The sequence below is a fragment of the Calliopsis andreniformis genome, chromosome 2 (genome assembly GCF_051401765.1).
Source record: "Calliopsis andreniformis isolate RMS-2024a chromosome 2, iyCalAndr_principal, whole genome shotgun sequence".
Taxonomy (NCBI): Eukaryota; Metazoa; Arthropoda; class Insecta; order Hymenoptera; family Andrenidae; genus Calliopsis; species Calliopsis andreniformis.
This window is the reverse complement of record NC_135063.1, coordinates 10,401,975-10,422,645: the sequence shown is the minus strand read 5'-3', so window position 1 is coordinate 10,422,645 and position 20,671 is coordinate 10,401,975. Positions and strand designations below refer to the sequence as shown.

Genomic DNA, 20,671 nt, shown 5'->3' with positions numbered 1-20,671 from the left:
GATATTTAAAGTACAAGCATCGTCACTTTAACGTTTTCTCGCAATTTTATTTCACGTATGTAATAAGAAAGTTGAACGCTACATGTATTTCAAACAATCGCTCTATAATATGTTCACTAAATAATATCTTTGTTTTTCTCATGGCATTAATATAGTTACGAGCATTCTACAACTTTCATAATTTCAGTCATAGTTTTATTTACATAATGGCAATCTGTTCATTCCGGTTTTGTGAACTTCATTAACGGTATTAATTCTAAACGGTAATAATGTACAGTAACATCGAGACACATCACAATGGATCAAGAATTCTAGCAGGGGGTGGACTAATTGAGTGAAAAAATTTGATTACAGTCTATTTTTGGACGAAAAAATTTCGCGAGCCTACGCTTACAATTTTAATAACAAACTTTTAATAGGAACTCAGGTGGTTCTTTATTAGGTAGGTCGTACGCTTCAGAGAATTCTCAAGCCATTATCTTTTCCCTTCGTGTCTCTTATATCCACACAGAAGAAAGCAACTTATACCTGCGCCTTAGGCATACATTGAACAATTGTTCGTTTACGATATTTATTTTACAAACACACGATATGGAGCGACTCCAATCAATACACTTTGTAATTAGCAGAGATATGTGAAACGATGCTTTCAATAATAATTATAATACGAGAAAAACGGATTGCATTACGCAACATTCACGTTATCATCATTCTACCAGTTGCTGATAGCTCGTTAAACATTCGTTTGGAATACTCGTAAAATACGATTACCTTGAGGGAGAATTTAAAACATTTGGATCAGAAGCTCGAAGAATGATGAAACTATCTATCGATATAAAAGAGCGTTTATGTAGTCAGGTATATAAATGACTTAAAAATAATAAATAGAGTAATCTGTAAATGATAAATGTCTTACGCCTTTACATTTGGTATTTCAATAATGAGCTTACACTTGTATTCTACAATAACAACCTAAATTTATTATTAGAAGGAACAAGAAAAGGCGTACAGATTAAAGAAATGTTAGAACAATGAACGTTGATGAAGCACGAATAAGTTATTATATTGCTGCCTCTATTTCTAAGGCACAGACATATGGATGTTATGTATGCATAATAACTATGACGTGCTTGATAGTATTTTCTTGACGTGACAATCTACGAACTGTTTGCCACTATACGTACATATTGAGACTCGAGTCGTTTCATTACGACAGGGTTTTGAGCGGTACTATATCCATGTATACCATGCACCACTTTGGATAATTAAAATACGATTGTTGGCAGAAAGGTGTACAGAATATATAATCGTATGACATCCGAAATATCTTTATTTCGAATTTTTATAAGACAAACATAAAGAAATAAAAATACACTGAAGCGTCAAAAAATTTAATGCATTAAATTCCTTATATGATGTACCATTGCTGATGGATAGAGCCAGCGTATCCAATTTCTGAGTCACGAACCACTACTAATCAGCCAGCCCCCCTCTTCCTCTTGACTATTTCGTGTTAAACACTATTAACGTTATCTTAAATTGGATACATTATGTACAATCTTATACCGTGTGATTGTTAAGTACTGATAGAGCGTCAGAAAAAAAGAAGAAAAATTCCAAATTCATCCTCGCGTTTTGACGAAAATGCATATTTTTTTGAAATAACGAAATTCATCTTCCCTGTGTAACTTAATATGATTATTTCATAGAATTGTATTTAATAAATTTTGTATCCCATACATAATTCACTTAGTGGCAACATGGTTTTCAAAGACACAGCCGCAAGCGAAATTTGTAAAGCGAAAATCCTTTTATAAGAAATGTAGGAACGAAAGCAGTGAATGAGTGTGAAGGTAACAATAAAAATATTAATAATAATTTTAATGTGATTTCGATGTTTAAATTATTCATATTTTTTTATACAACAGTAACAAAATTTATGATAACTTTCTGCTTTATACTACAACGTATACAATTTTATTTCTTAAAAAAGGATTTAGAGGTCAATCGCTTTACCAAAATATAAGCACACTCCTGCAGCGAGTAATATTCTATTATTGTAAACCACTACCCGTTCATGTTTATAGTATTTATTGTGAAGAACCGTGGTACGTGGTATATGGTAGCGGGGGGCAGGCTAAGAAACACAGGAGAAGAGGGGATGTGCCGAATTATGCGGTAAGGTAATGGCTGCTCAGAACATTTTTCCCAGCAAATATCCTACTATGACCATGGCAATGGCAATCATAATGTTGGTAGGATTCGGAGACAGTTGGCTACTGCTCTGCGAAGTTAAACCTCTGACTGCTGCTAAAGTAGCGTCGTTTCCCAATGCTGCATTTTTTAACTTCAATAAGTCCTCCTGTAATTAAAAATAATCTTTGCACTTTTCTATCGTTCTAGACATGATTACAATTATACCACGCATTTTACGATATATTATCTTATAGATTTCTCAATTCCTTACCCTTAATTGAAGATTTTCCTGCCTAAGAGTACTCTCTTCTACCCTAAGCTGACTAACTTCTTGTGATACTTTAATCAGTTTCTCTTCCGCTTCCCCAAGAACCTGGGTAAAAACAAACCATTATAATTAGTTATGTAATATATTAGTATCACTACAATTCATAACGAAGTATGTAATAATTGTTACCTTTGGCAATGACGTAAGAGTTTCTCCAAATGCTTCATTTTTGCCATTATTTTTAGTTACTTCTGATTTAGTCGTTGTGGTTGTTGAAGTTGTTTTAGCTGTTGTAGTATTAGTTATAGGATTTTCAAACACACATTTCAATTTAGATTCCATTACCTGGTCTGGTTTTGGATCTTTCCACTAGAAAATAAAATGAAAAATTGTGAATAAAAATCTCAATAAAACTGTCAGAAAGAAAGTAGTAATTTACATTAGCAGTATTACATACCACATCAGTGAAATCTTCATCGTCATCCTCTGAAGCTATTAAAGCTTGAACCATAAATTTATGTTTATTTTTTTCTGTTGGGTCAAAATCAAGTGGTTGAAGGGTCACTGAAAAAAAATTAAATTTGCGAATCAACAGTGAACAGTGAATTAAATTTTTTTATTTGCAAATGTAATTGAATTAAAGTTAAAAACTGAATTGAGTAATTTCAAACATTTGTGGATTTATATATGGAAATATATTCGTTGCTTAAAACTAACCAGCTATTTCAGTGACATCCTTTGGTTTGATATATCCACAGTTAGGACGTACACAATACCTTTTTGGAGCAGTTGTCTTAATCTTAAAATAAACTTTGTGACTTGTTGGATTGGTTAATGTCATATATGATGTGACTGCTGTTCCTGTGAATGGACCTGTAATACAATATAAAAATCATGTATCGCTAAAAAATCTTGAGCCTATGATATCTTCTTCCATTTAACTCTTCTATAAAGTGGAGAACAATATTCCTTATTCTTTACAGCACAAAATTTAATGACAGAACAAATTATCTTGTGTTGTGTACTCAGTACATACATAAGGTAACGCATTTATGAAATTAAAATTACATAATTTGATTAGTTATGAATCTGCATTTCTCGTTGCTTCTTTGATATTTATTCAAATATCAGAAAAACAGATATTTGTATAATGTGTAAACATGCAAATAACATGCAACTAAATATTAAACAACTTCTAATCAATTCATTTATAATCCATGTTTATTGATATAAAGTTCTAATTCTGCAACTACAACTTTAGAATATTTTACATGAAATCATATTCCACAGCTGCGAATGAGATAAATTTGTTACACTCCAAGTAACCCATCTTCACAAACATTAAGAAATAAAATGACTCTCCAATATTTCTTTAATATTAAAAGTGAATAAATATCAAATATACTTTCAACAACTCATTTAAGCTAACAAACAATACTGTAAAAGTAACAAGTACATAAATTCATATCATCCAATGAAAAACATTCTATCCATCTTTAATGCCTATTTTTCCAATCATGTTTTATAAGTGCGTATATATAAATACGCGCAGGAAAAAAAAAAGGAAAGGACAAACAAGCATACATGTATGTACTGTGTGGCTGAACACAATTGAAACATGACATTCGATTTAGACGCGTTTAAAAGCGAGGTGTATTTCCTCGAGAAATTCGAGTGCCTAAGGACAACTCGTTCAAATGTGTATCGTATGTAAATACTTATGTATCGAAGAAAAATAAACGTATTCGATACAACTCAACGAACATGCTGACTGTATATCTGGCAGCGGAGGAAGGATGGACAAGACGGGGGGGAGGAACGGAGCAGAATTCAATCGTGACTGTACTTAGCTTTGACAGCGAATGACGTATTACGAATGGGGTTAGGAACGGCCTAGAGGGCCGATGATTTGTACGCTAGGCCATTGCATGTAATCCTATTTAGTCGGAAATCGGGATGCAACGAAATTGGCGAGCGGAGTCAACCTTACGTCATCTTGACAACGTAGCGCACCGTGTGCAGCCCCGTGATAACGAACCCGACGATGCTCGCCTGGCTTGTCACGGTTTGTGGGAAATTCAGGGGCGATCGGGAGGATCCGACGGGATCGTGTAGGAAATATGCGCACGAAAGAATGATTCGTCGTTTAAGCATACCCCTGAACCGCAGCTCGCTTTGCGGTTCGATAATTAAAACTTGTTCTGGCTTCCCCATCCTGGCTGGCAGTCGACCGAATCCTACGGACGATTAACCGCAACACCTTTCGACGCGTGAATATACGACACGAGACCACGTCTTGACAGGTTAATCAGTGTTCCTTCGAATATTTTATACAGCGGCACCGCCGTGTCTCGCACTCTCGCCACTTTCCGGGATTCCGTTGGACTAATTCTGATTTTTGCTCCGAATCGAATACGCATGCGTCACGACGGAAATTATCAGAAGTATACGTGTTACGTCACGGACAGACGTTACCGCGGTAATCATATTCGCTACTTCTGCACATCCCGAAGCCTCGTGAGAGGCACGCGTGCGAGCATGAATTCTAGAGTCGCCATCCTCTAGAAACTTTTCCCATAATACCGAACGCGGCTGATTCTATTTCAAAAGCCGACGTCACGCTCGACGATCGGCAAAAATGCGCCACTTGAAACGATAAAATCCTGAATATCAATTCGTAACTGCGTGAATTATGTATTTCTAGGGTATGATAATCGAAAATATCGATAATCTTCGATCTGCAGCGTTTTGAGAACTCATTTGCATTTTCTTTATTTGCGTGGAATTCATTCGAAAGTGCAAAGGTTGAGTGCCTGTTCACCTTCGATTTTTTGAAACGCATTTAGCGTTTAATGTTAACATTTCAAATTTACAAATTCCTGTGATATTTCTGATGTTCCATAATTGCGTACGTAATTGGCATATTCGTATTGCATCGTAAAGTTCGTTGTGAATCTTTTTCTAGCGTTCGTACGCATCTTGAAGCGGTTACTTCGTTTAAGTTTATGCGCGACACTCCGCGCTGCATGCCTAAACCGGCGAAGCACATGGTCTGCTTCGAGTTTTGTATCGTGGTGACGTGTTCGAACCAAGTGTGTCGTAAAAAGGATTAAGGCATCATGAATTCATTGATAGATCCTAATTTAAACGCTGATGTTTATAGGAATATGACAGCGGCTGATAGACCGCCAGTTCCTGACAAGAATTTACAATTTATTTTGGTTTATAATGGTAATATCGGATAGGTTATGTCTCGTGCGATTTCTCGACGACGCTAACCGAATTTTTATCAGTTAACGCTAAATGAAATACCAAGAAATATTAGCTACTTGATTCTTTTACAGAAAATAGTGCCATTCTTGGGGGCAGTAATATGACAGACCGCTATTGGAGCGGCACCGTTTGGTATTATAATGACACTGCAGACTTTGACAGGAACAAAGCGTTTGTCGCCACAAAAACTGAGAGTGGAGTTTGCGACGGTGATTATTTGGAACGTAATAAATTTGTAATTGGCGAAGATAGCGGAGTTTTGCAAGTAATTGGTTTAGTTGAAGTAGCTGATACGAACTCGCAAGAACTACAGTCTTTAGGATATGCTTGTCAACATGATAGTAGTCTTTTAACTCTTTCAGTATTTTCTGATAATGTAAAAGTAGTTACTGGAGGGATGGATTATGGGTGAGTTATTTGTTTCTTATAGGGGAATATAAGATAGCTAAAATGATATTGTAATTACATTATAGCGTAAAAGTTTGGGATACAACAGAGTTACTTGCAACACACAATTTTACTTGTGCTCATTTGGATATAGTTACTTGTGTAGATGTGCAACCTAGAAGTGATACAACATTTATTTCAACTTCGTTAGATTGTGAAGCATTAATGTGGGATATAAGACAGTCAAAACCAGCAAAAAGTATGTACTGGAATGATAATATATGTGATCAACTGTATTTTTATGATGCAGATATGTTCTACTATTTTTTTTTTTCAAGGTATTTTAAAGAAAGACATTGGCTTAACTTCAGTAAATTGGAATACTATTTTGGATCATATTGTAGCAATAGGTACAGAGGGTGGAGACGTTACTTTGATTGATATTAGGAAAATAGGAGCCTCACCATTACAGGAATCATGTATATTCCCTAGACCAGTACACAAACTTTTATTTAATCCAAATCCAGAAAGGTACTATAAATGAGTAAAGGTGATGTAAAGTTGTTCTGTTAACAGTGTTAAAATTTATATTATTACATCTTAGGTCAGAAGAATTAGCTTGCTGCTGTGATGATACTGTGGTGGAAGTACTTGATATAAATAAAAATTTTTCATCAATATATAAAAACACTACACATACTGATTTTGTACGTGGGCTTGCATGGTTCAAAGATGAGTTAATTTCTTGTTCTTGGGACAATATGGTGCATAAACATACAATACATTTCTGTGATGATCAATAATGCTAGGGTATTTATAATCTAATGTTACATTTTGTATACTAATATTAACTTTTGTGTTCCTATTCATAAAAATAGACTTTGATAGTATTAAAATCTCACATTTCAATTTGATTTCATAATGAAAATTTGTGTATATCCTATAATACACAATGAACTGTTTATAATTTTGTACTTATGTTTCTTATTATAACAAAGCAGCAGGTCATTTAAGAAGAATAGACCTTAAATACAACATATGTGATATATATGAAATATCAAGTACTAAAAGTAACTTTACCATCCAAAAGAACGATAATCGCGGACATATAAAATATATTTTCAGAAAATAAACAAATTGTGATATAAATACGAAAGTTTCAGTTTATTTGCAATACATAGTATATAACATGTCTGTGCCACTAGGAAGTAGTTATAGAATAATTAATTACCAAATTATTGAAGCAATGATACTTTTATTTTAAAGATGTTAACATTTTCTAAAATGACACTCCTACATTGCTTACCAAAATTTAAATGTTTTGTTCTTTAGATGATAAAAATGTTTTCTTTTTATTTATTTTACATGATGTTATGCAAATACATTATTGTGGAAACATTTAATATAATCGAATGTTTTAATAGCATAAGAAAGAAATATAGGATAACACGCAAAATACAAGATACCACCATCATACACGTATAGAGATAACTCTACCATGAATAGTCAAAACTATTGTAAAACTATATTTTTTCTGTTTACTTATTCTTACAACATAGTGATTTACTTTAGTTATTAAAATATCATTGAAACAATAATTATCTCTTTTGTACCATCAGACAGCAAATTCTCAATTATAACTGGAAATTTTATAGATTAATTATTTAATGATATGCTGCTCATTTAATAATTTCAATCATAATTATTTATCAGTTGTTATTTACTTTAATTATAAACATTCACTGTATCTTCATTATTACTAAGTTTAAATCATATGTGTTATACATAGAATGTATCAATCTTTTTTAGATATATACGTTTAAGATCAATCACTTAAATTTTTCTTATTTGAAAATTATGATTTACATCAAATATACATGTTTCATATTTAAATTTCAAAAACATGTAATCTTGTGTATTCGCAATTTGTGAGGAAGGTAATAAACATAGCTTAACACTATATGTAGTACATAATATTTATAGAAGAATGACAATGGGAGGAATAAATCGATTATTTAAATATAAATCTCTAATTTTCTCCGTGTTCACAATGTCATTAAAAAAAAGCTTTTGACATAATAAAAAGTTTGTTGTATATTTTACTTAATGAAAGATTATTTCCAATGCAAGTAAAGCGGCACCAGTAACGAGTAAAATAAATTTAATAATAAAGAATATATAGGAGTTTTTACATAGTATTTTTATTAAATGACAATTTGTATGTACAACACAGCATACTGCGTTTATCATCCAGACTGATTAAAATTTAAACAATGATTTACTGATGCCACTTGTTTTTCAAACATAGTAATATATTTTCTTGACATCAACTTACATAATTAAGTTAAATGAATAGCTCGACAAAATGTACAATCATGCTTCGTAAATTATTCATATAATTTTCATATAGTGAGTTTAAATGCGATAGAAACGTACAAAAAAAATGATTTTTATTCCAATAAACTTGCAAATGATTAAAAATAAATTGCACATAAACCGCGTAAAGTTTTACATGATCATATGCGTATGGTATTTTTGAAAATCATCGATAAGAAAACTTTACACTACAAAATACAAGTAATGAATGACGACAATATTATGCAATATATTATGCCACTGTTTCGTTCAAAAATTACAATTAATGAAGTTGTATGTACAATTCATACTTTTATGTAGTGAAATATAATTGCATCATAATCAATGCAACATGTAACTCTCGTATGGACATTTATTAATTTTTGTAAATCTATATGATAGATTCATAGATATTTATTATGCAGTTCATAACATGATGTCTTTTTCCCTGTATTAATCACTTTTTTAATTAGCATTGAGCATTTTTACAGTCCAAATTCTTTTTCATCATCCGCACGTATGTCGCCGTATCTCCAAATATTACGGCGATTATGTTTTGCTTCTTCTTCTGCTTTTTTGTATTCCTCGATCTAAAATAAAAGAGAATAACTTTCATGCATACAATTCGAAACATTATGTTGCAATACGAAAAAAAGAAACTCACCAATTTAGTAAGTCTCCTATCACGTTGATTTTGAACAAGTAGGATTCCATCGGAAATAAGTAATTTCGCAATATCTTCATTATATGAAGTTTCAAGTAATGTTACAGCAGTAACATTATTGTTCATTTTATATTCCGTATTCATTAGTAACATTTTATACATTACTTCTTCCTTAAACGCTTCAACCGCGGCTTTCTTGTCATCATTCTATAAAAACATGTAATGAGATATTCTAGTATGTATTATATTTATAATATGTGCAAGAGGTTTTTATAGAAAAAAATTCTTACATCAGTTGGAAGCGCAACACAAGCAAGTGTATGTTCGTGGGCGTAAGGTTTATCGGTAGCGAACCGTGATGGTAAATCAGCAACTCTTGTCACATTAATGGTTTCTCTGTTACCATAATCGATGTAGAATACGCTGACATTCGTCCCAGAAACTTTTTCTATTTTAACACGATACCATTGATCATCGCCAGTAAACTTGGCGACTGCTAATTCACCTCTGACGGGTTTGTAAGCGCCCGGAAGTGGAGGATTAGATGATAGTTCTTGACGTAATTGTGAAAGCATGGTTTCTAGCATGCTACGTTGATCAACGCTTTGAACGTAAAAGTGAAGGTCTTCGGTAACTTCAGAAAGCACCACCTTCTGGTAGTCGACTTTTCTTTCAGCAACTTCTTTATCATTTTCGTTTTTATCATTCTCTACTTGGACCTCAACATAATTCTTCCACATCTATAAGACATAATAATAATTAATACGTCTACAAATTGAATTTTTATTTAGTTACTTACGTTCAGTTTTTTAGATTTGGCACGTTCTTCCGCTGATTTAAGTGTCCTTGTTAATTCCCCGAAATCGGGGAACGTCACCACTTCTGCAAGTCCTTCTTCAACAAGAGCAACAGACATATTAATGTCATTCACCGTCAGCCATCCAATGAATCCGCTTCCTTTCGTTTCCGTACTTTCGATCTTGATTTCTACGTCCCTTTGGAAGCAGTGCTCTCTTGTAAAAGCTAATGCTTTTTCACCGTATTCGTCCGCTTTAACGATTCCGCCACCCGGTAGTGATCTCTGGCATCGAGGTGTTCTTATACCAGCCAAAACAAATGTAATAAGTTGGTCCTCTTTTGGCAAAAAGAGTTTCAGACGCGAACCGCTTGTGACAAATTCTACGACAGCTTTGACGCCCTGTGCTCGCTTCAGAGATGTTAGGAACGCTTTTGCTTTAGAAGGATCATTGGACAAATCTACCAGTCTGTGCACAGGAACATCTTTCTTTGCATGTAAACCGTGCTGAGATTTTTCTGCTTTACTTTCTGCAACTTGCAACAAATTATAGTGAGACGAACGTTGATCGTCGTTTTGTCTGTATTTGATCACCCTTGCTAAACCTCGAGCAACCAATGCTTCTGCGATATTCCTAGAGAGATATGAAAAGTGTTTGAATTAATAAAAATTACAACAGTAATTATAACAATTAATAAAATTTAATAACATACGTTTTACCACATGTAACAGTGCAACACAGTTTTTCTGGGAAGTTATCTCTTGCAGGTTGAGTGTAATCAACGACAACTTTTACGTTCTTTCTGATGAATTTTTCACGTAAAAATTCACGAGCTTCTAACATCCATGGGATATCGTAAAGAGGCTTGAAATCCTTTCTAGCAGCATTGTTAGCTTCGTCATTAGTTTTCTTCTCTCTTGCTGGTGGTCGAATACTGCTTAAAAAGACCTTCTTGTTTTCTCCATTCTGTGTCCTAATTATGAGTGCGTCTGCGTTAACAATTTCAACAACGGTACCAGTAAACTCTATTTGCGGGCCTGACGGTTTATAATCTTTCCACAAGCGTAAACGAGCTTCTTTTGCAGCTTTCTCTGCAAGATAAAGCCTTTCTGCCCCAGCTCTGCTATTATTAATTGACCAGTCTTGACATTTAGCGAAACCTTCGCTCAATAAAATTTCAGCAATATTTCCTTTTGGGTGGAGAATGCTGCCAATAAAATTATTATTGTTAACAGATTCAAGGACTACTGTGACATCTCGATGCAGCAGGCGAGATTCTACGAAGTATCTTGCTTCATCTGCATAAGGATCGCCAACTGAGTTTTCACGTCTTCCATTTGGCCATCCAGGGCATCGAACACCTGATATCATCAATACTATGTTGTAGAAATCAGGTAATAAAAGTGCTTTCACAGTGGATCCATCGAAAACGAATTCAATGATAGCCTTTACAGGCTTCTTTCCAAATTTCTCAACCAATTTTCGAGGATCATCTACAGTCCATTTTACGTCGCGTATGTGTTCAGAAGCTGGCGATTCTGACCATTTTCCTTTCTTAGCTGCCTTAGCTGCATTTTCTAGTTCAATTAATCGAGTTTGTTCAGGAGTAGGATTTCGAGTATCTTTTTTCACAGTCACCAGACCCTCAGATACCAGTGTTTCAATCACATTTTCCCCGTTTTTATCTATAATAATATAAACATAATTTAATAAACTATGGTCAAGTTTAATATAAATAACATTTTATATAGTAAATGAACAATGAATATACCTTTTCCTAGCCACACAGTACCATAAGTTCTATTTGTATTAATAGATTTTTCTGTAACAAAAGTCACATCTTGACCAATAAGTTTCTTGCGTAAAAATTCTCTGGCTTCCCAAGCATATGGTTCATCTTTACTCTCATCCGTGCTATAAAAAAATAAGCATAATTATATTTACTGCTATAAAAGAAATGAGTTAACATAAAGTATCTTTATATTAACATGATAATTTATAAATAATGTACATACCTGTCATTTCCTTTCCATCGTTCTAATTTTGGAGCAGTAATGTTACAAAGAGTAATTGTAGCTTCAGGTGGAGGACCACCTATAGGTTGGCCACGGATAACAATAGTATCTCCTGAAGTAACCTTCAAATATAAAATTCTGCATTAAAAAATAGAGCAGGCAATTGTATTCCTAATTCATCCTGTATCTATGTGTATAATATTAAAGTATTTCAATGCTAAACTATACTTTTCATAGAAGACTGATAGGATAAAGGTGAGCTTTATTTAGGATCTTTAAAAATATATCAACATCAACCAGAGGATGTGTAGAGTAAATAAGTGTTAATATTATATTATAGACGATCCCACAAATACGAAATATATTCGAATAGCCATTAATATCTTGTTATTAAGGCGAATTACACAAAAAATGAAAATACTCCGATGGGAGGACCATATGTTTTCGGTGCTGATTTTTCGCCGCGATTACATGAAATATGATCACAGGGATGTCAAAATATTAGGTTATATATAATAATAAGTGCATAAATCATAGCTGAAATGGGATAAAAAATTGTTCGAGAGGGAGATTCCTGCAAAATTGAAGTACTTTACCTGTTTTACTACTCCGTTTCGTTGTTTCACTTGCCCCTGGGGTGCGCTCATCGTGTCGTTCGTTTATCACGTTAAGCAGCGAGAAAAAATCTATAATTTCGCCGTCTGTATCGTGTTGTCGAGAGCTTACGGTGAATAAGAATTATCTGCACGTAGGATTACTACTTTTTTCGCGGATATTCGTCAGAAATTCAAGAAAAATTTGACATGTTGAACCGGAGCAGAGAAACTCACGCTTTCCACGTATCGTGGAGGAGTCGGCACGAGCGCAATCTACACAGAGAAACATCGTCCAAGTACGTTTGATTTGGTGGTGATGTGGCAACACGCAACACTTCGACAACCTGCAGTGTCGCGCTCTATCGGTCAACCTGCACCGGCAGTTTTGATCGGTAGAAAAAGTATTGATATTGAATATTGTTCCGCTTCTAGCCGGAAATCAGTCATAAATTTAAAAAGAAACTTTAGGAGTTATTGATGCTAATTATTTGGCTCCGAAAATTAGAAGCAGGTTCCATCTTTGATCCTGGAGTCTAGAAAATGTTATGGATCCTTCTTATAGAGTAGCCATGATTTTCATGAGAGAATTCTTTCCCCTTCTATGAAGATTTACAGGAACAAATGCTCAGGCCTCGAGGAAAACATAAATTTAATAAAAAGGTATGCTTTTTATTGCTTATTTTGATGCCACTGGTACAAAGACCGAGAGGAACTGCATCTTTTATGATGTAGTCAGTTGCAAAGTGTTTACTCTAAACATTGTGTAACATTTCAAGAATTAACTAAACCCTAATTTTTCTATATAAAATACAAGTTTTTCAAGTAAAATATGTATTTGTATATTATACCTGTTCTTAATCATCTCCAACGCCATAAATTTTGTGTTGGAGGCGTAGAATAAACGCGCACAAGAGTGGCATCCGCGCACGTGGTGATGACAAAATTAAACACACAGCCAAAATAGATATTTTAAATATTCTGATGTATAAATTATGGAAATTCTTAATGAGCTATGTAAGTATTCTTGTATTACAATACTTAAAATGCATGCTATTAAAAATTTCATTCTAAATATGTTTACAACTTTGGTTCCTTCTAAATGTGAATCCACTCAAATCTCATGAGTGGCAGTCGTGAGATTCGTGAGCTCTTATTCCTTAGGAATTGCTGAAAGAAATAAAGGAAACATTTATCAATTTCACGATGAAAATATCTCGAATAGAAAATCAAAAGAGTATCCGATTTAAATACTTAAGTAAATGAATCTATAGGATCAAATGGATTAAAAACATCCCGTCTTGAACATGGACGTAGGATTTTGTGAATTAGAGCATCTACCTTCACATCTTAATTAATTATTAAATCTTTACGTACACTATTTTTAAATCTGAATAGGATATACTAATATGCGTAGTGAATCCGTTCACTATACGCGGTGAATGCACTTAAACGACCTTTATAAATAATTATGGCGAACGTCTAGGAAGTAGGAAGTTAGTAATTCCTTGCACATGTTTTAAATTTAAATGTTACACTATTGCACAGAATTAAAGATCGTAATATTCCTCTCAAGTTATTTGTATCTTTAAAAATTTTAATTAGTAATCTATTTTAAAGACATTTTTACAAAGTCTAAGATATTTTATGAAAATTAAATTCTATTACTAAAATGAACTAACAATGTAACTGAATGCTGAACTTTATTTAATATTTTGTAATTTTTAAATTACTAGGATAATGGAATACAGGAAATTGAAGGAAATATACATGTTACTTAAATACGTAAGGATGTTTTATTATGCACGAAACTTTACAACGATTTTAGTATTATTTGGCTACATGGTGGTTTCGTGATGGAATGATGAAAGTGTGAACATGAAACCGAAATGATATAAAATACAAAAAAAAATTGTAGTGACAATGCAGCCACATGAAAATGATATAAAAAGGTTTAAAGACAGAATCAAGTGGCAGGCTTTAAAGTTAAGAGAAGTACCGTGTGAAATACACGAAACAACTCTTATACTTTCATATTTATCAAATAAATATGGCAATCTTAATTGTACTATTATGCATACCTAAGTAAGCATGACACCTCATTCTGTCACATACAAACTGAAAAAAAATCGTTAATACTTAAGTAGAAGTATTCTGTAACAGTCTTCCTACATTCTATAAAGTCTTTGGATTTAATTCAGTAGTTTTAAACGAATAGCGTCCTTAATCTACTTCTTCCATCCTTGATGCTTCTTCTGTTTCACCTTCCAATGGAGGAACTTCAGTTTCCATTTTCTCATCTTCAACGTTTTGTGTGTCATCATCTTCAAAACCAAGACCAAGCTTGATCATCCTGTATATTCTGGATGCATGTACTTGTGGATCTTCGAGGGCGAAGCCAGAGGACAGCAATGCTGTTTCGAAGAGGAGCATAACCAAATCTTTCACAGTCTTGTCGTTCTTGTCCTTTTCAGCCTCTTGCCTCAAGTTCTCCATAATTGGGTGGTCTGGGTTGATTTCTAAGTGTTTCTTGGCAGCCATGTATCCCATAGTTGATGCATCTCTGAGGGCTTGTGCCTTCATGATCCTTTCCATATTTGCTGTCCATCCATACTGCGATGTGACAATACAGCATGGAGAATCGACTAACCTGTTCGATACAACAACCTTTTCTACTTTCTTGTCCAAAATGTCCTTCATAACTTTGCAGAGATTCTCGAATTTGGCTTTGTCCTCCTCACGCTTCTTCTTTTCTTCTTCGTCCTCTGGAAGCTCCAAGCCTTCTTTTGTAACAGAAACCAGCAGTTTGCCATCGAATTCTTTCAGTTGCTGTACAACATATTCATCAATAGGTTCAGTCATATAGACTACTTCGAAACCACGTTTCTTCACTCGCTCAACGAATGAACTGTTGGCTACTTGCTCCCTGCTTTCACCAGTAATGTAATAAATGTGTTTCTGGTTCTCCTTCATTCTTCCAACATAGTCCTTCAATGAACACATTTCATCTCCAGAAGCAGATGTGTGGTACCTAAGTAATTCTGAAAGTTTCTTCCTATTTTGACTATCTTCGTGAATACCTAATTTCAAGTTCTTGCTGAACTGTTCATAGCATTTCTTGTAATTCTCCTTATCTTCCGATAATTCTTCGAAGAGTTCCAGGCATTTCTTGACAAGATTTTTCCTGATAACTTTTAAAATCTTGTTTTGTTGCAACATTTCACGAGAAATGTTCAATGGAAGATCCTCACTATCTACTACACCTTTAATGAAGTTCAGGTACTCTGGGATCAGATCTTCACAATTGTCCATGATGAAAACTCTGCGTACGTACAATTTGATATTGTTCCTCTTCTTCTTATTTTCGAAGAGATCGAAGGGTGCACGACGTGGAATAAAGAGCAATGCTCGGAACTCCAACTGACCTTCTACGGAGAAATGTTTCACAGCCAAGTGATCTTCCCAATCATTGGTTAAACTCTTGTAGAATTCACCATACTCCTCCTGGGTAATATCATCTGGATTTCTGGTCCAGATTGGTTTCGTTTTGTTGAGTTCTTCATCCTCTGTATATTTTTCCTTAATCGTCTTCTTCTTCTTTTTCTTCTCATCTTTGGGCTTGTCCTCATCTTCATCATCTCCAACATCTTCGATCTTAGGTTTGTCGGCTTCAGTCTCTCCTTCCTTTGCTGGTTCTTCTTCCTCATCTTCGCTCAATTCCTTGTCCCTTTCCTTTTCAACGACAAGTTTAATTGGATAGCCAATGAACTGAGAATGCTTCTTAACAATCTCCTTAATCTTCGATTCCTCTAGGTATTCGGTCTGATCTTCCTTGATGTGCAAGATGATCTTCGTTCCTCTTCCAATTGGCTCACCATTGTCTGGACGGACTGTGAATGAACCACCAGCAGAAGACTCCCACAAGTACTGCTCGTCGTCGTTGTGCTTCGAGATGACGGAAACCTTATCTGCTACCAGGTAAGCGGAGTAGAAACCCACACCAAACTGACCAATCATAGAGATATCTGCACCAGCCTGGAGAGCCTCCATGAATGCTTTCGTACCAGACTTAGCAATAGTACCCAGGTTGTTCACAAGGTCAGCTTTTGTCATACCAATACCACTGTAACAAAAAAATAATTATGAATAATTTGTTAAAAATAAAAAAAAAATTAGAGGCATAGTTATTTTTATAGAAATTTAAAATAAAACAAATATATATAATAAAATTTTATCAAAAAATTTGACACTTACGAGTCAAGGATGGTAAGGGTGCTATCATTCTTGTTAGGAATGATCTTGATGAACAACTCCTTGCATGTGTCCAATTTGGATGGGTCTGTGAGAGATTCATAACGGATTTTATCCAGAGCCTGTAACAAAAGAATAAAAAACGTTGCGGTTACTCCTGAATATTTAATTGCTATTAGATTTCTTTAAAAAATTGTTACGAAATTATTTGACGAGTTTAATTTCTTTCGAAAAATGAAATTTACAAGCGAATCACAGGATACTAGATCGTAACGCCTCGTGACGTAACTGTAATTAATCGTAAAGGCAAGTATGTAAATTTCACTTACATCAGATGCATTGGAGATCAATTCTCGGATGAAGATTTCTTTATTCGAGTAGAAGGTGTTGATGATCAAGCTCATTAATTGAGCAATTTCAGCCTGGAAGGCGAAGGTCTCAACTTCGCCGGTTTCGGCCATTGCAACGTCCTGCGGCATTTTCGTTTTTCCTCAATCAATTGAACGATAATATCAGTTCACAGAATAAATTCAACACTTTAGAATCTTTTTGCACTTCTAATGGTATTTCGCACGTAATATCTTCGCAGAAAAATGCAAGTTTGCGTTCGTCTCTCAGCGATCAGTCGCTCGCGCAGTCACTTCTCAGAGTATCGAATGCAGGCGCGTCGCGGCTGCTTTTATCGAGCTTTGAAGATTCTAGAAGGCGCTAGCCGGAAGCCTGCCTTGTTTCTAGAACATTCTATCAAATTCGTTACTCTGAAGGCATTTTATTCATACATTTTCGCAGAATATTCGACAGAAACTAGTTTTAAAAATTATTCTGTAAATTTGGGAAGTACTTAGAACTCAAGATCAATGGCAATAAGTGAGGGAATCAAAATAAAGTTGATTGCTTCTAATTTTATTCGCGTAGTAACAGGAAATGACGATACAACTGCACATGCTAGAAACATCGCGATACCTTGTCCGTGAAGAGAAAAGCTGATGCGGCAAATTCCAAAAATTGGTACAATGACGCGAATGGACTCATAGACGCAAAAGAAACATATTTTTAATACTGTCAGATTCGATATGAACAATATTTTTTGAAATTATGTTGTTTCCTAATTATGTTTTGTACGATTTTCTTTTTATAATAGAATTTTATTTTTGTTTAAGCACATGTTGAGTTGCAAAATAGATTTTATCTTCGTAACAGCGTTCTTGAATTTTTGCAAAAGGATAATACAGCAACAGTGATGCATTTTATAATTCCTGTCCCATGATTCTGTGAAAATGAATTTATTAATTCCTGGAATCTTACAATCAAAAATATTCGTTAATCATTAATTATGTTGATCTTTTGTTAACTGCAGATCCTTACATCGTTTTCGCAAGGAGTACTTTTTGTCAGATTCTATAAGAAAAATATACATATATCATTGTGTATCATAATTTTTGGGGTTATCTTTTCGGATAATATTGAAAATTGACTGGAATATTGGGTTTGTATATATTATTGTTGCTAAATTTTGTTATATTTTACAATACTTATTTTTCTATTTATTCTGGAACTTACGACCTTGTTCATTCATTTTGTTTATACGTAATGAAGTAAATAGCTTTGTATCAGTTGTTAAAATAACTATTTACAATTCACAAATGAACATTTGGGTACGTTTACCACGTTATAAAACGTCCATTCTTTAAACAATTGTTTATTTACACATAATAAAGGAAAGTGGTTATGGAATAGTCGAGTTCGATCAATGAAATTGTGTTCACACAGCTGTATTCACCTAGCGGTTTGCTTTATTCTCGATTCGCATTTCTGTGTTAGCTTCGCAAAACTAATTCAACCAGAATGTTTCTCGCGGAATTAGTGCAGGTTCATAATAAAGATACTCTGAAAAGTCAATAAAAGTATTAAGAAAAAAGTTTAGAGGACAAAGAAGGGAATGCTAGAAAATTCTCATGTGGGTGGATCTGTACACACGTATACGTAGGAAATAACAATGTAGGGGAGAACATTGTCCTAGCGTGACACAGTTCTTTAACATTCGATATAACAGAATTTTTCAACACTGTGTGCAAATAATAGTAGATGAAAGCAATAAACATGTTGCAGGAAAAACGTTGAGTAAGCGTCCTTAACCTTGATCTGATAATGCGAACGCAATGCAATAAAAGTATCTATGTATCACTCTCTATTTTTTATACAAACCATAGAAAGATATAAACATTTCTAATCGTATAAATTTAACCGATTTTGTAAGACAAGTGATTTCCTTGTATGTACAGAGAATCTTGAGAAAGTACAAAGAGAGAAGGTTAGGTAATTTTCAACGTCTACATATTTTCTTATTCATAACGTGAATTAAAATTTTAGATGCCTTTTAAGCTTCTTTCTATGCAAGTATTTCGATCGAAAAGTTATTTCGAGATTCGTTGCATTTTCGAGATCTTCTGAGTTGGTGAGAGCTACAGTATACATATGTACGTACGTATGTATTGCAGTGGGTAGGTGTTTGCTGCAATTTGCACACGTGCTACCTCACGTTCTGAAATGTTTTTATTGAATTGAAATCAATAAAAGCACATAGATATTTGGATATGCATTTACATACATAACATTTGTAAATGCATGCCTTCAAAATATTGATTAAAAGAGACGAGTTTTAGAAAGGTGCACAAATGTTAAGATTCGTTCTTTTTCTATGCTTTCAATCAATATTTTGAGTAGAAAATATTTATCTAAAACTAAACTGGATACTGGAAAATTTCTCGTTGATGCTAAACTGTAGACGTTTTAAAGATAACCTAATCATGAAATTTCAATAGTATCATAGACTAAAAGTAGACATGTAACGAATTTCTGTGTCTCTCCTGTTTGATAGAGTCCCTTGAAGAATAGAGTCTGGACATTCATGTCATTCAAATGATTGGCCGTCTAAACTTATGGATGCAACATGGCCGCGCCAATGAGAAACCTTGAAGCCGTAGCGCGTATTACGAGAAAATTTAAATTCAATTTTCCAAAACACTATATATCTTTTTTTAAATATTTTATTATGCCACTTTACAAAGATATAACAAAACATAATTGATACTAAAACACAGCAGAATGCATCGCCATAGTTTTACTACTAAAAATTTTTGATGCCTTTATCTTTTTGTTATTAGTTCTTAATCTAAAATTAATAAATCGTTTAATAATTCTTAATTTAATATTATGGCAATTTGTAACAAATTCAGAAGGTAATGTTTTCTTACGATAATACAATCTCATAACGTTACTAATTTTCAAAGCATTGTTAGGTTATAATACTCGCGGCTTGTACTTTACATTAATATAATACATATTATATCATCTGTAAAGTGTAAAATTGTAAAATCACACGTACCACGTTTAATGAAATCCTGATAATTTTGAAATATTTAGTTCTTGAGATTTCTTGTGATTAAACACTAGTGACATATATTTAACAGATAACAGTGGACATATTACATCCACTTTGCGGCAGTGTCCAGACTCTACTCTTCTAGGGACTCTACTGTTTAATGCTGCCGAGCTCCCTCAGTGACGAGATGTATGTACTTCATTTATGGCTCCATTACCATTCTCGTATCACTCCCAATGTTATCTATAAACCATAGAAAGGGACTATACCGCTCATCATGGCGAAAATTGAAACTTTGAAGGTGTCCTGTATAATGAAGTTCTTATAATTTCGCTGACAAGATAAAATAATAATAATAATGATACAATAGGGGTTACACATCTGTGACCTCTGTGACACTTCTTAAAGTGCCCCTATAGGCCATCTATACGATGGGAATACGTACTTAGTACTGACGAATATCTTTGTAAGATATAGTAGATGATCTGGT

At 33.9% G+C, this 20,671-nt stretch overlaps 4 protein-coding genes across 4 annotated transcripts; 1 reads left to right on the top strand and 3 right to left on the bottom strand.

The window, feature by feature from the left end:
* Positions 1-1,312: 1,312 nt before the first annotated feature.
* Positions 1,313-4,837, bottom strand: Vap33 (VAMP-associated protein 33kDa). The gene is made up of 6 exons (XM_076389891.1): positions 4,621-4,837; positions 3,182-3,337; positions 2,922-3,028; positions 2,654-2,833; positions 2,468-2,569; positions 1,313-2,362 (listed from the first exon to the last, which is right to left on the bottom strand). The coding sequence occupies exons 1-6, from the start codon at positions 4,676-4,678 to the stop codon at positions 2,195-2,197; spliced, it is 771 nt and encodes a 256-aa protein (XP_076246006.1). The 5' UTR covers positions 4,679-4,837; the 3' UTR covers positions 1,313-2,194.
* Positions 4,838-5,483: 646 nt separating this feature from the next.
* On the top strand, positions 5,484-8,133 carry LOC143186292 (methylosome protein WDR77). The gene is made up of 5 exons (XM_076389868.1): positions 5,484-5,695; positions 5,809-6,145; positions 6,211-6,383; positions 6,463-6,655; positions 6,729-8,133. The coding sequence occupies exons 1-5, from the start codon at positions 5,584-5,586 to the stop codon at positions 6,925-6,927; spliced, it is 1,014 nt and encodes a 337-aa protein (XP_076245983.1). The 5' UTR covers positions 5,484-5,583; the 3' UTR covers positions 6,928-8,133.
* Positions 8,134-8,303: 170 nt separating this feature from the next.
* Tudor-sn (staphylococcal nuclease domain-containing protein 1) lies at positions 8,304-12,924 on the bottom strand. The gene is made up of 8 exons (XM_076389858.1): positions 12,552-12,924; positions 11,956-12,077; positions 11,712-11,854; positions 10,653-11,625; positions 9,943-10,573; positions 9,434-9,883; positions 9,144-9,350; positions 8,304-9,069 (listed from the first exon to the last, which is right to left on the bottom strand). The coding sequence occupies exons 1-8, from the start codon at positions 12,600-12,602 to the stop codon at positions 8,965-8,967; spliced, it is 2,682 nt and encodes an 893-aa protein (XP_076245973.1). The 5' UTR covers positions 12,603-12,924; the 3' UTR covers positions 8,304-8,964.
* Positions 12,925-14,325: 1,401 nt separating this feature from the next.
* Positions 14,326-17,454, bottom strand: Hsp90 (heat shock protein 90). Its single transcript, XM_076392474.1, has 3 exons — positions 17,129-17,454; positions 16,803-16,921; positions 14,326-16,671 (listed from the first exon to the last, which is right to left on the bottom strand). Exons 1-3 carry the CDS (start codon positions 17,276-17,278, stop codon positions 14,772-14,774), a joined length of 2,169 nt encoding a protein of 722 aa, XP_076248589.1. The 5' UTR covers positions 17,279-17,454; the 3' UTR covers positions 14,326-14,771.
* Between the last annotated feature and the right edge of the window lie 3,217 nt (positions 17,455-20,671).